Source organism: Triturus cristatus, chromosome 5_1 (genome assembly GCF_964204655.1).
Source record: "Triturus cristatus chromosome 5_1, aTriCri1.1, whole genome shotgun sequence".
Lineage (NCBI taxonomy): Eukaryota > Metazoa > Chordata > Amphibia > Caudata > Salamandridae > Triturus > Triturus cristatus.
This window is the reverse complement of record NC_140587.1, coordinates 363411352-363426390: the sequence shown is the minus strand read 5'-3', so window position 1 is coordinate 363426390 and position 15039 is coordinate 363411352. Positions and strand designations below refer to the sequence as shown.

The following is a 15039-nucleotide window of genomic DNA, read 5'->3' as shown; positions in this document are numbered from 1 at the left end:
GGCCAAATTTACAAGTCTTTGTTACTGTTGCCAAAAAAAGCAGTAGTAAACATAGCATCACACTAGGATAACTGCTGATACTGCAGCACTCTCCAATACAAAATAATGGAGGCAGGGACTTAAAATAAATTCCACTAGGAAATAATGTTAAATTAAAGGAATATATTCAACATAGTTAAAAATAAAAATAAATATATATTTAGGGGCCGATTCCGATCCGGGTTGGAAAGCACTCCGACCGAGTCGGATCTGGAGTGTTTTCCGACCGAGCCGGACCCCTACAGTCCGACCAAGCGAGTACGATGCGCACGTATGCTGTCGGACTTGGTTCGGTCGGACTCCCATACAAGTCAATGGGAGCCGGTCGTACGACGCGTACATGGGCTCCCATTGACTGAATGGGTACGTCTCGAACAAGTGCGCCCCCTACAGTGGGTACACGTCGGTGCCATCCGTGCCATACATGTATGTGTTGGGAAGACCCATAGGTCTCCCCCTGTGTACGAGTCGTAGGGCTGCGGTTGTTAGGGGGTCCGACGCGGACCCCCAAAGTCCGACTCAGGGAGCTTTTGCAAGCCGGACACTCCAGCTCGCACAGGCTGTCCGACGCGTGCATCGTACTGGCTCGGTTGTAAATCGCATCCATTGCACGACACGGTTAGCTTTCGACCGAGATGTACGGAGCGGTTCGGACTAGGAAACGACTCAGTCGGTTAATTTCACTTAGCTCGCATCGTACTTGCTCGCTCGCACAGCTGTACGAGTCGGCCGGAAAACATGCGTACGGCTCGTAGTTTTTCTGGCCAGATCGCGTTCGGTGCCCTTCCGACCCGGATCGGAATCGGCCCCTATATGTTAAAAAAATTTGTAATGAAATATAATTAAATTGCTTTTAATTAATTCTGTTCACCACTTTTAATAATTATTAATCTACATATGTGTATTTATTTAACTTTAGGTGGGAATGTATTTTTAAATTTAAAGTGCAGATTTTTTCTCTTTACTTTAATATAATGTTTTTGAATTACTTAAAGATTTATTTCAAAATTAAGTCAATAGCGCTGCAGCAGTTAGATTTTGCTAGACATTTAAAATAAATATATAAAATTAATTTACAATAATAGTTAACATAAAATATCTTTGCTAATTGTTTTGAGTTAAAAAAACTTTTTTAGTTTTCTATATACTTTATCATATGGAAAATGTGAATAGGCCACAAATTATTTTTAATTAACTTGAAAATATTTTTGTACCCTTTGCTTTTCTTTTTGCATATTATCTTTGACAGTGTTCCGTCGACTTGTATTTTAATCCATTTTTCTTAAAGTTGTTTATAGTAACATTATTTTGATGTCTAACTGTACTTTCAGGTAAATAAAGGCAGGCAGATCGTCCTACAGGACAATATTGTTGCAGGATTTGAAAGAGTTGCTTACCGTATTAATGGTGAACCGTGCTCAGGTAAGTTGATCACGATTTTGTTTCAATAACTTACATTTGCAACATGATTTGAAATAATGTTGTGTTCATTCACTGCAATCCAGTTAACGTGGACATCGACTTTTAGTGCAAATTTTATTAAAATCAAACTAGTATTTATGTACCAACACAAACTCTGTCTTCCAAAAAGCCCTGTCACTATTTGTTCCCATGAAAAATATACCTCATAAAACGTTTTGGATTGTGCATGATTGTGATTAGTCGTATATACAAAAAGTAGAACATGTCCTAGCTCAAACCAAGCCCAAAATATAAGTAATCAAACATCCTACGTTTTAGAACTGTATGTAAATGTAAATGTCAAATACGTTTTAGAACTGTATAGTGCAACACTATTTTAGAATTAGTATTTTTAGCGAGTGAGCAAGTAATTTGGGGGCATATGTATCAAGCCCTTTTCCCGTTCGCAAACCAGCCGATTCTCAGAATCGGCCCGTTTGCGAACGGGAAAAGGCCTTTTGGGATGTATCATCCCAAAACCGCATCGCAAATTAGAGAATTGCAAATTTGCGATTCTCTATTTTGCGATTGCATTTAAGGAATTGCAAATTGCGATTCCTTAAATGCGATGTAACAAGCATCCAAGTTGTGCGATTTCTCCTTAAGAAATCGCAAATTACCACCAACTTAAAATTGGTGGTAATTTTGCGATTTCTTTGAAAGATGCACTTTTTGGCATTTTTCTAAGTGCCATGTGGCACACATGCCACATGCGCACACATGCTCATTTCAGGGGTGCATCAGGGTGTCCTTATGACACCCTTGCACCCTTAAAATTATTCTCAATTTGCGATTCTCTAATTGCAAATCACTAATTGAGAATGTCTTCCCATTCATTCCTATGGGCCTCCTGGCCCATAGGAATGAATGGGAAGGTATTCCTTAATTGCGATTCACAATTTGCTAATCGCAATTAAGGAATGTCAAGGAATCGCTAACAATTTGCAAATTTTTACTTACATCTCGTTTGCGATTCTCAAAAAATCGCTATTTGAGAATCGCAAATAGAGAATTTGATACATATGCCCCTATTTTTGAACTCTTTGATAAATTTACTATAGACTTCAAAGTTCATAAATTCATCAGCAGTTCGTCTGTTCCCCCAAACAATCCGCCTTCAAATGGATTTTAGTTCCACATTCGCTGAGGCATTGGGCATGTCGTCAGACTTCAAGACTCATTAATGCTCTGTGCAATGATGCGCTTAACCCATTCCATTTTATCACGGGTAAAACAATGCAACTTTGTCACTTCTCTTAAAGAGGGTCAGTTACACCTGGAATTGCATTTAAATTAAATATAAAATGTTTACAAGGTATAATACTTAGATTCAGTTAGCTTTATAAAATAGTGAAGACTGTGTCCTTCCTCGTTTCATGCAACCAGGGAAGCAGTTTATATTAGATGTTGATTCATGGGCAGAGAGTTTCAAAGTCTCATTCAAGAAACAATGCAACACGTTTGCTATGGGTGAAAGAAGTACTACTATCTTCTCAGGACTGAGATATTCTGAACAACTTTGACCTTATACTGGAACCAGGACCGTCAAAATGGCTAATCATGTCTTCAACTGATGAAAAATGCAAATGTGCTGAATGCAGTCATCACCTGCTAATCTTTTATGTTCTTTTGAGAGTAAGGCTGCTAGAAACCTCAAACTGTCAGCTTACCCTTCACCAGGACCCAAGAAATGTATCCTTGTGCTAGCCAGGAATGGCAGCCTCTCACACTCTTCTCTCTCACACGCTTATCGGATTCAGTGATGTACAAGATAGTATCTTTGAAGTATCTGATTGTGGTACCACAGTCTCCCGATGTACATAGACATACATTTAACCTCTTTTGGCTCATGATTCTACCCTTATTCAAAATGTTTCCAAGTGTCCATGTCAGAGATAACGAGTAGAAGCCAGGTCAGCTGTAACCCGGGTTGACTTGGCCAAGTCAACCCAGTACAACTTATTTGGAGTCCAGTGTCTGTACTGTCTGTTAGTTCACCAAGGACCACTACTTGTTGGGAGGTGAATAGTATTTCCAGCTTGGTAATGGTGAGGGGGATCTCTCAGTCTGGGTTGTGGATCATTTGTGAGGGAACATTTCTGCAGCTCACTGATGCGATTATCAAGTGTGGTTGAGGCAGGGGCAGATTTCATCGGCTGTGAATTTACAAACCGTTTTTATAACAAAGATAATATTAAGGTCATTTTCATGCCTGCCAGCATGCATTTTCCGAAAGTGAATATGTGATGCCACTATTCTGTCATATTGTTCTCTAATTCTTATCAAGCTTTATTGAAAAGTAAAGTAAATGAGACAGTTACTGCTGGTATAATAAAGTTAACAATAGAAACAAACGAAAATACCAGTATTTTGAAAGGCTAAAAAGCACCTGACCTTACCTCAGCATACAGTGTGAATGCAATTCTGTCCACTGGTTCAGATGGGCACAACCCACTTAAGTATGCGAAAATTAGCCTTTACTAAATTTGTACCCCACATATCTGTGGTCATGAAAAATGGCCAAACCCCATAATTATAAAAGGCTGCATGAACTCATAGCCTTCTGTGGCATTTCCTCGTTAAGAAATACGCAGGTATAGGGAAGGTGCCTGAGTCCTGCAGATTCATTGCTGTTCACTGCACCATGTATGCAGGGCAGAGGGCAACTCTTTACCAACATATTCCATTTTGGGGCTCAATGCCAATGTTTAATAGAGCCAGCTGAGGGCTTCTGAGCCGAACTTTGGGCACTGGCACTTATTCTTTTACACATTAAGCACAGCTAGTAAGCTCCTAGGGCAAGTACGTTAAGGACAGTATCGCCATAATTCAGAATGCCAGTAGAATTAAAGTACTGCGTGATAAGATATATTTTTCTTCCCAGGTGCAAGTAATTCAGTAGCACAATGGTCCAACAATGAAGCTCATGGAGGATTGTATGGAGTGTACATGCAAAAAGATGGCCTACCAGGATGTTCTCTCATACAAGGGTTTACACTTTGGAGATGCTGGGACTATGGCATCTATTTCCAGGTGATATTTTATTATTTACTTTTAATTTACCAAGAATCTTTGAGTTGAAACAGCTATAGTCTTAAAGGGATGCCCTTGAAAAAATGTGTAATATAAATAACCACTGAGCAAATCAATGTTTAGTCTTTGTAAAGAGAGCGAAAATGTGCCATATCTTCTAATATTTTATCTCCATCATGCTGGTGCACATTTGGCTGCCGTGTACCAAAGCACACACCGTTACTCATAGGTCAAGGATTTGTGCTTTCTCCAAACCACAGGTTTTTTACTGAAAGGCAAACCTTCCAATACTAAAAATATTAAGACTTTTCCCACTTCAGATGTGTGTTGTACAATGCAGCAAACATGCACATTTGTGAAAATAAAGAAAAATGAAAACAGTTAAGCCTGTCTTGTGGAGGTGTAAGATTTCGGTACAAATACCTGTCTACAAATGTTAGTAGGTAGGGATTTGCGTCAAAACCCCTGGGTGCATGCATGGCAGCCTCTATATACCATTCATGGAATGCCCCCTTGATACAAAGGAGCATAAATTAGTGCATTGCACAACTTTGAGTTACTTTGGGGTACATTCCAATGCAAATTCTGCTTTAGATAGTAAATCCCAACCCAACGCTTTGTACCGGGTTTCTCTCACTTTCAGAAGGCAAATCCAGTGAAAGTGTTAGTAATTTTGAGCCCCAGTGTTTACAGCAATGAACAGCAGCAGAAATAAATATTTGTACTGAAGAAAGATGACGAAATTGGGTACATAGGCAAAGGCCAGCAATCCAGGCAAACGTTTATTTGAAGTAGCAAATAAGCAATCTAGGAGTGCAGAGACACACATGCAGAAATGCAGTGCCAAAGCAATGGAGCAAGGAACTACATCCGATTTTAGTATATAAATGATGAATGATGATAGGGAATGTAGGGGGCTTATAAAGTGGTTGAGGGTACCAGGCAGATGAAAACTGAAAGGGTCCATGAATAATTGGAATAGTTTAAACGTTCAATTTGTCATTACTTACAAGAGAAAGCCATATTGCAGGTTCATGGTTGAGCTGAATAGAACTGTATGAAGTGGGGGTATAAAAGCCTACTTGCCAAATAAAAGGAAAAGAGCACTTACACTGGGGACCGGCAGCATCAGTAGACAAAAATGGGGGTGGCCACACAAAAAGAGACTCTTTCTCACAATGTGGAAAAATACTGAGTCCCAAATTTCCCAACTGCTGATAAAGTTCCTCATAGTCACTCCTGTAGCCCTCATGCTATCACCACAGGCCTCTAGCTGACAGGTCTCTCTCCAGACAGAACTTTTGCTCATGGCCTTCTTGGAGTCAGGCGTTCACCTGCTTTTTGTGTTCCTGCTGCGGGTGAAGAGGAAGCCAACCATTTGACCTTTAGAGAGCTGCTCAGGTCCCTTGGTGCCAGCAGGAGTGAAGACTCCTTCAGACTTCTTTAGTCTAGCTTTCAGACAGCGACTTCTTTCTTACATATGTTTACTTTCCAGGTTTAGGAATATTGTGACAAGATGGTGGTTAAGTGCCGGTATTTCCCTGTCCCCTAGCCAGTAGGAGTATACTTTCCTACCCTGAATCCTGGCTACTTTCTCATTGAATTTCCACCTCTGGTTTCAGAATGTGCTTTCTCTGTTTACTGAAGACCTTCCGAGAGTCCCTGAACCAAAATGTCCATAGGTTTGCTCCAACTGCTGGAGCCATGTTCATCCCTCCCTCTAGCCACTCCCCTATAGATATGAGGTGCCTTCCTCTCGGTCAGCTCTAGGAATGGTTTTCTCTCCTGCTAGAACACAGACAGAAAGTCTAAGCAACAGCCTTATTTGTGATTTCCACTTCTACAAAATAAGTGTGAAAGCTGCCTTTTGGTTGCCCTCTATTCCTATTCTCCTCCAAGATGGCTAATTCCTGCTAAGTGGCCACTGTTAACCCCTTCTCCTAATTTCCTGCTACCAGATGCAAACCATTGTCTTTCAGGAGGATGGTTGTTATCATTCAGCCAAAGAATTCAGTGGCGCAGGGATGTGAATCAAGCCAATTATAAACTAGTTTTATCCCAAGAAGCATCAACTATGCTTCAGAAGGTATTTTTCAATAACAGTTATCAAATATCTACTTCCACCATGTAATATATTTTCAAAGCTAAGTAGAAAGCAACTTTTAATGAACATTCTTTTATTTTTCCAAGCCAACATAGGTAATACTCCCCTCCGAGATAAACTGCGTTTTGTGACTATTGCCAAAGGGGATACTTTTCCTACTATAAAGTATAAGGAAAGGAAAGTTTCTCTATAGAACCATACAATTGTGTGATATTTATACATTATTATATACATCAAAACCTAGAGGCTACTATAATCGTGATAGAAGCTGAAAAAGCTTTTGATTTATTTTCTTGGGAAATCTTATTTGCAATTTTAAGGAAAAAGTAATGTTCCCTTACAACTTGTCAATCTATTAAACAATATTTACAATAATGCCAAAGCAAAGATAATAATAAACTCTCAAACCGGTGGAACACTTCAAATTAAATGAGGTACTCGGCAAGGGTGCCCATTGTCTTCAGTGCTCTTTGCGCTATTCATAGAGTCTCTAGCGTCTTTACTACGACAGGACCCGCAAATCAGAGCACCCATCCCAAGGGCTCCAAAACTAAACCTTTTGCAGATGAACTAATTCTATATCTGTCTGCAAGCAACATAACATTTTGAATCTCTTTAAAAAAATGTAATTGTTTTCTGACCTGGGGGGATACAAGATCAATCATTCCAAATCTGAAAACTTGCTCTTTAATTGCTCTGACCAGGTCCTTCTGTCACAGATGCGGAATCAGGTTCGGGTTTCCGGTCCAATTAGATATTTAGGGATACATGTGTCACAGGACCCTTCCCAGCTATACCAGCTTAATTATGAAATCATGCTTATAAAGGCTAGAAACAGTGGCAGAATTTACCACTCTCATTGATGGGGAGAATTGCTGTTGTCAAAATGTTGATTTTGCCTTTATTTTTCTTTGTTTTTTCAAATGTATTAATTAAAGTCCCTCAAAAAAATTGTAATGAGATAAACCAAATACTTCAGTATTTTTTCTCGTCTGGCAGGAAACCTCTCACAAAATTAGGGACTATACAATTACCAATTGCAGACGGCGGACTCGCACTCCCTCACTTTAAAAAAATATTACCAAGCTGCTTTTTTTGATTGGTGCACAAGGTCACTTACCGAACGAGATCTTGGCTGCAATCTTTATATTGAGCAAAGGGTTTTGGAATTCCGCTCCCACCTTGTTCCTTTTATTAAAGTTCAGAGGATCCCAAAACTAAGTAGATATAAGACACCTCAAACTGTTTCTGATAGGTTTCTTCAATTGTAGGAGGAATATCAGTTTATTTAATTTCATCCAGAAATGCTAATCGCTCACAGTAAGGAAATAGTTCTTCAAATAAACCAAAGAAATACCACAGCTTGGAAGAGATTAGGAGTAATTCGTTTTAGGGATCTCTTCGTAGGAGATCAAATTAAATCCTGGAATCAAATTAAACAGTCCTATCCAGGACTTCCATCTTCATTAATTTTCTCATTTTTTCAGCTTAGGAACTTCTTAAATTCTCGAGTCTCCTCAGATCCACAAGTAAATCTGATTAGTCTTAATTTTCATGTAAAAGAAAGCTGGGGGACAGGCAAATGGTATACAAGTTTACTTAGCTATCTTCAGGCTAAAGCTGCGCCTAAAACTTTACAAATGATCCAAAATTCTATTGGTTGTAGGCTGGAAATGCAAATATGGAGAGCTTATAACATCAGGACCCATAAAGCCCTAAGGGGCGCTAATTTTAAACGTATGGCTTTTCTTTCCAGATGGAACTTTTATTATAATCCTTTTCGACAGTCCCAAATGTACTCTTCTATTTCGGGAGCATGTTTCAGATGCTTGCATCCTATTGGGGACTGGTTCCATATCTGCTTTGCATGTCCGATTTTAGCTACATTTTGGAACCAAGTGCATCAGTGGCTAAATGTAGTGTCCGAACCAAGTATGGCTTTTCTCAGAATTCCTAATATACTTGGCCTACCAATACGACAAAAACAGTATGTTTTTATTGCATCACTTGTTGCTAGGTCACAGATCTTGCAAAGATGGAGGGATGCTGATCCTCCAACATTTTTGCAATGGTGGATTAAAAGGTCTCGTATCAAGATGAATGAAAAGCCATACTCACAAAGAGTAGGAGCCTTGAGGAAGTTCTATAAAATATTGGGTGGAAACTAGGTCGATGCATGCCCTTATCCAGGCAAAGTCAGCTTTCATATACGCAAGTACAGATTTCGTATTTATGTGAATTGATGAGTATCATGTATATTAATGATAATTCTATTCTGATGTATTGCTTTTTATGTCTACCTTTACTAACTGCAAAGATATACATTTAAAAAATATATATATATTTATAGATGGTGCAAATACACAGTGCAGCCCACATATGACATTTAACTTTCATGCCACTTGTGTTTTTCCCACGCCATCTATTCTGGACCTAATGGAAAGTTAAATAAGCCTATTAAGTGAAACCAATTTTACAGCAAAGTGTTAGGGGCAGAGCACACACGCTGTAGCACTGCATGCCAATCTCACAGCGCACAGAGTCAAAATAGCAGTAAATAAAAGTTCGTACAAATGTAAAAAATCCAGGTAGACCAAGCAGAAATTGAGGATTTTGTATTGTACTCTTTTATAACTGGTGTGAGGAGGAAAGTTACAGTACGGGCATCATTTCTGATTAATTTTCTTCGTCAGAATCTAATGATTCTCATCTACATATGTGTCACCCATGCCTCAGTTCTCCTTGAGTCTAGACGTCAAGACTGAGTGGAAATGGAGTGGGCTAGACAGGAGCCGAGTATTGTCCTGGAATCTGATACCTGCCTAGAAGCCTCTCTGTGGCAAGTGGAATGAGAGCAGTATCAGTACACACAGCATTTTGAATTATTTTTGTAATCAGAAACAGAAACAAATTCTTCACCATAATATATTATCCTTTAATTGATCTCCTGGAGTGTCGTCTCTGGCTCTGAAAATGGGAAAACATGGCACGGCTTGGGTGCAGAGTTGCTACGTGGCCAGCATTTTACCAACACAGCCTGCATGTATATGTCAATAGCAGTAAAATAGAATTGGAAAGTCGGGAAAACAGCATATACATGAAGGAATCAAGAGCTGTCTGAATGGTTTCTAAATGATCATTAAAACAAACATAAGCAGAATTTAACTCTTACAAATCAATACAGAGATTTGTACACAAACCCTCACTCAAGTACCACCATCATCTTACCCTGGTTTAGGTCTCCTAACAGCCTGGCGCTCTGAAGACGGCCTGGGTGCTTCCTCTTTAATGTCTATAACCATCCGTGCTGTGTGGTGTCAACTGCCCTGCAGGGGGTGCTCTTTCACCACATCCAGGGTTGCAGTGCTAGCTTCCCATGTAATCAGTGTATGAGAGGGAGGCTTGCTGTAGGTGGGTTCGGCCTATGTAGTCTTGTCAGATGCTCATCAGAAAAACAAAAGTGACATCCGGAGCACATACCCGGAGCCCCATATTCCAATGATAAATTACCTTACTCCTTGGAAGAAAGTTCGCCATCTTGAGCTGTCGGAGTGTGGCAAGAGGAGGTCAAGTCAGCGAATGCAGAGAGACGTGCAATGGGCCTGGCTTTCACTGAAAGCTTCAGTCAAGCCATCAGAATATTTGGCATATAAACAGTGCAACGTCATGAATAAGTATGACTTCGACTGACAAATTCTAAAGCAGAATATTTATTTAACAAGTGGGAGTCTTTCACTTCAGTATATTAGACGGATTGACTACATTGACAGACATTTACTAGAAATTATAGTTTTTAAACACAAACTTAAATACCTTCCTGAACTGCCCCTCCCTCTGTGACCGCATTGGCAGTAGTGAATGAAAAGGCAGGTCCCCATATACATAACCAATATTCTTTTTATTGATCGAGCACCACCATAGTCTATTAAATCATGTTCAAGAGAGGTTTTCATTCATCGCACATCATGAACAGATGCAGTTTAAGGTGCTCTCAACTGTTTGTTCCAGGAAATGGAGGCATAGTAAAGTAATGCATTTGTACTTTGGCACAATGTGGTCCAGCGGGAAGCAGACATTGAGCCCAGATTTCTGGTTACACATAGTCCATTTCAGCCATTTGGGGATTTCCAAAGATTGGGGTACAAGTAGATGTAACTTACTCTTGACGAACTCCTTCCTTCTTATGACTTGCGTTTCCATGTCAGCTGAGGAGTTAGAGCTTTGCACAGTGGTACCACAACCAAAACTGTATGCTGCACGTATCTGTATTGATCCCACTCGATCAAAGTATATTACTGTTTTGGGTCCTCCTTTGATGACGCAATTGCTCCTATGAGTCGTAGGTTTGGATTGGTTTGTGCAATGTGCCGGCTGGTTAATGTGGTGTGCTTTGACTGTACCCGACTGACCACTTACAAAGGCATGTGTGTGCTCTGAAACAGGCCTGTGTACTTGCGCCAACCCTGTTTAATCTATTCATGGCCGACCTGCCAAAGGTGCTTAATGCCTGCAATTCCCATTCACCCAGGATAGGAGGAAAAACACTGACCAATCTCATGTATGCAGATGACGTGGTTCTGCTTAGTCATACTCACATCGGTCTCCAACATCTACTGACGGATATGCAGAACTACGTAACATCAAATAATATTAAAAATAGATCTCATGTCAATAAACAATTAAAAAAACCTACAGAGGATCCTGGGCGGCACCAAACTCGATCCGGCTCACGAGTACAAGTGCCTAGGAGTCACATTCGACAATGAAGGGTCGTTTAGGCGCCAAAAAGAGGAAATAAGAAGGAAAGGTCTGTTGATCGCTATAACGATGACAAATCCTGCAAATAAATTGATGGGGCCAGCTTTGACCCCGCTCCTGAAGGTAGTTCAGGCTAAACTTCTCCCCTCAATTGCTTATGGCAGCGAGGCAATACGGGGAAGAGACGCTAAGGACCTGGACAACAAGCAGGGCAAAGCTTATAGAACTATGTTCTGTCTTTCTCCCTACACATCACCTGCTCAAATAAGGTTGGAGTTTGGCCTTCAACAACAAGTCTTAGCTAGGTATGGCGCTTGCATCATCTGCTGGCATAAGATTAGACGTGCCACTACAAATACGCTAAACTACTTGTTGTGTTACGACATACAGCACAGGAAGTGCTCCCAAGCCAGAAGCAACCTTTAGTTAGCCCTGGAATCTACCAAACTCACAGGTCTTTGGGATGCGCAACTCGGCTTTTTGAACTTTAAAAAACTAGTCTGGAAAACCATAAAACAAATGTCCTTGGTGGAGGATAAGGCAAGCTTTTCAAATAGATCTCACGCCTGGATGACCCTTAACTCCTACAAATCACAAGGCCATAAAAATGAACTTTTTAAAGCACATATTGGGGCTTTTTCCATGTGCCTGGTATCTCCCACCATGGCTGAGGACAACAGCACAAGACACGTACAGGCTGTGTAACATCAAGAATAGCGACATTCTACACCTAATTTGCTCATGCAAGGAACTGCACCAAGCACGGCAACAGCTTCTAAAATGAACCTCTTAAACAGTAAGGCATACGCACCAGGAGGCAAGCAGTGCTGGCCTGCTTAAACCCTGAAAATATCCAGTGGAACTGCAGATTGGTAAAATTCCATATGTTGGCAGAACAAAATATGCCCAAAATACCTAAATAAAGCTTCGAAAAGCTCTGTCGCCACAGGCTGGCCAGAAGACGGGAAGAGGCCTTAGCTGGACTATACCAAGGATATACTACCAGCAGCACAGGGACAATCCTTGTAAACAATTCGAGACAACTTGAACAATATACTTAATACCATTTGACATATGGGCAAGCATGGCCGGAGCAAAAAATCTGAGACTGGACCTTACAGTATCCAGCTAGCTAATGGCATTCATTATCAACTGCAATTGATTCTGATCTTAAATTGCAAAGAAATCTTTACCTTGGGTTTTAATGACTTTTATTTGAAGATCTTTTTCTTTACAAAAACCAAAAAAAAGGGTCAGCAAAGGTGGACGAAATCATATTGAATGTCTGTTTAAAAATGTTATTATTTTTAGTGTTAATATTGCAATGGTTTTAGTTAACTATGCAAAAATAAAGAAACTTGAAACGTGTGTGTGCTCTGAGCATCATATTAAAGTCTCAGATCCTCGTGTGTAAAGCCGAAGGCCATGAAGTGCCTATTAAGAGTAAGAAAGGAGAGAGGTAAACTGGGTGGGCATAACAGATGGCAAGTTATTGTCCTCTATTTTCGCATTTACCTTGCCTAATGTCTCATTTCTTACATGAAACGCTGCCTTACAGACCACAGAGAGTGTGCAAATAAACAACGTGAGCCTAGTGGACAACGGAATGGGAATTTTCTCCATCATTTACACACCTTCTGCAACTAGCCATGCAAGGTCAACCAAAACAGTAGCAATCAAGGTGAGACAACGTGTGCTGTGTGAATGTTTTATTTGTATGTAAACGTGTGTTCCAGAAAGAGGCAACGTGCGAGAACGAAGATTAAGTAAACATACTATTAAGCACTAAATGAAACAACCAGACCCTATCTTTTGTTGTTCACATGTTGTCATAGGCACTGTGGGGGGGCTGCAACACCCCCAAAATATTAATACTGGAGTTCAGAAGGCGAATAAGCAATTAAGATGCCAGCAAATTATGTTTTTATCTTCATACATTAGCTGTGCGTTCAAAGACAGGGGTCAATTGTCTGGTATATGTGACAAACGAATGCTTATTCTTTTAGCATGGAGATTGGTGTCTAGTTTTCTTAGACTGCAAAGTGAGTGGATTTTGTTAAGCGATCTTGCTGGGATACAGGGAGTATGAAAGGAAAGGCTGTAGGATGTCATTTTTTTTATAACACACAACAAAATTGAAATACCTGTAAATGATCTGTACAATATTTCAAAATATATAGGTGGAAAGGAGTTGGCCTAACGGCTAGGACGGTCAACCTCAAATCTGGGGAACTGGGTTTGAGTCTCGGCAATGCTGCTGAACATCCTGTGAATCTGGGCAAATCACTGAATCTCCCCAGTGCCTAACAAAACATGAATATGTCCTCATGTAATGCAATTGGTGCTATGTAAAGCACTCTGATTCCCGATTACGGTCAAGTGTGGGCTATAAAAAACTCTGTAAAAAGAAAAGTAGGTAGGAAACTACAAATGAAGCACACATTTAATTCTGAAATGGGGGAACAAAAAATTTAATAGCATCAAAATAAATCAATACATTTTACCTAGTGATGCACAAAAGCTAAATATTCACTGAAACGCATTTTCCACAGATTATTATTTGGGCACTATATAGTTTTTCAATAAAACTGTATGCGCAAATATAGAAACCACTTGTAAGAAATTGGATTTTTGATTGACTGAAGGGAAAAAGACCCTTGTCAAGCAACAACTACAATCCTTTACAGGGTGCACCACTAAAGTCACTAAATTAACCTGTGCATAACCTTCTTGTAGCTTAGCACAAAAGCAGTCAGGCTTAACTTAGAGCACTGTGGTGAGTATTTATGAAGCACACAAATAAAGTGAAAAATCCCAAACAAATCGAGAAAAATAGAGTAAATTATAATAAATAGATTGTCACCAAAGTGAATTAAATCCAATCAGTAAAACGGGAGTTATGGATTTTTAAAGCTTTTAATGTAGGATAGGGGCTAAAAGAGCAAAGCGCCAACCAGTGCACAAGACTGGGGCAAAATCAAAAGTTAAGCCTGTTCACAATCGAGCACGGATTGGCACCAAGAGGTGGATTGGGCCCAAACTTGGCTTACTTTTGAATTTTTGAAGCAAGGTTCCTGAGAAAGTAAAATTTAGTGGTACAAGGCAGCTCGTGGTTTCTTAGGAGGAGGTGTCCTCATAGGGAAGCCACTGGATGGAGTTGCGATGAAGATTTATACCTTCGGACTTTGCCACTTTTTTGGTCGTCGAAAATCTCCAGTGGGATAGAGCTGCAGACTTTAGCCGACGAGGGCTTCATGAGTCCAAATGCCTTCAGTGAGAGGTTCACCAAAACTGTATTTGCTGCTACAGAGAAAAACATAACAGAGTCAGGCCGACAAGCAATGCTCCTTGGGAAGATCTGTAAGCAGGTAGGTCCTGGTCTTCTGTCGGTTGTCTGGTTATTTTTTGGTGAAAACCTTCTAAGTCCCAAATTTCAGCACCACCATCAAGGGTCCAGGACTGGAACTCTGGACTAACTCGAGCAGAGGCCAAGTGCAGGGCTCAAGTTCTCTGCAGCTTGCTTTCTCCCTAAAGTTCACACAGGAAGCCAGAGAACTAGCCCTTGGAGTCACTCTGGTAGTCCTGGGTTCAAGCAGGAAGACAGACCTCAAGCATCAGGGCAGTCCTCTGGGGGCATAGAGCAG

General features: G+C 40.3%; 1 protein-coding gene across 2 annotated transcripts in view; it reads left to right on the top strand.

Moving 5' to 3' along the window:
• Positions 1-15039, top strand: part of LOC146830894 (fibrocystin-L-like) — a 1907335-nt gene that overhangs the window by 1646562 nt on the left and 245734 nt on the right. For both annotated transcript variants that reach the window (XM_085605084.1, XM_085605082.1), the window contains exons 65-67: positions 1371-1461; positions 4385-4533; positions 12954-13076. In XM_085605084.1, coding sequence (XP_085461210.1) covers positions 1371-1461; positions 4385-4533; positions 12954-13076 — 363 coding nt within the window. The remainder of the gene's footprint in view (positions 1-1370; positions 1462-4384; positions 4534-12953; positions 13077-15039) is intronic.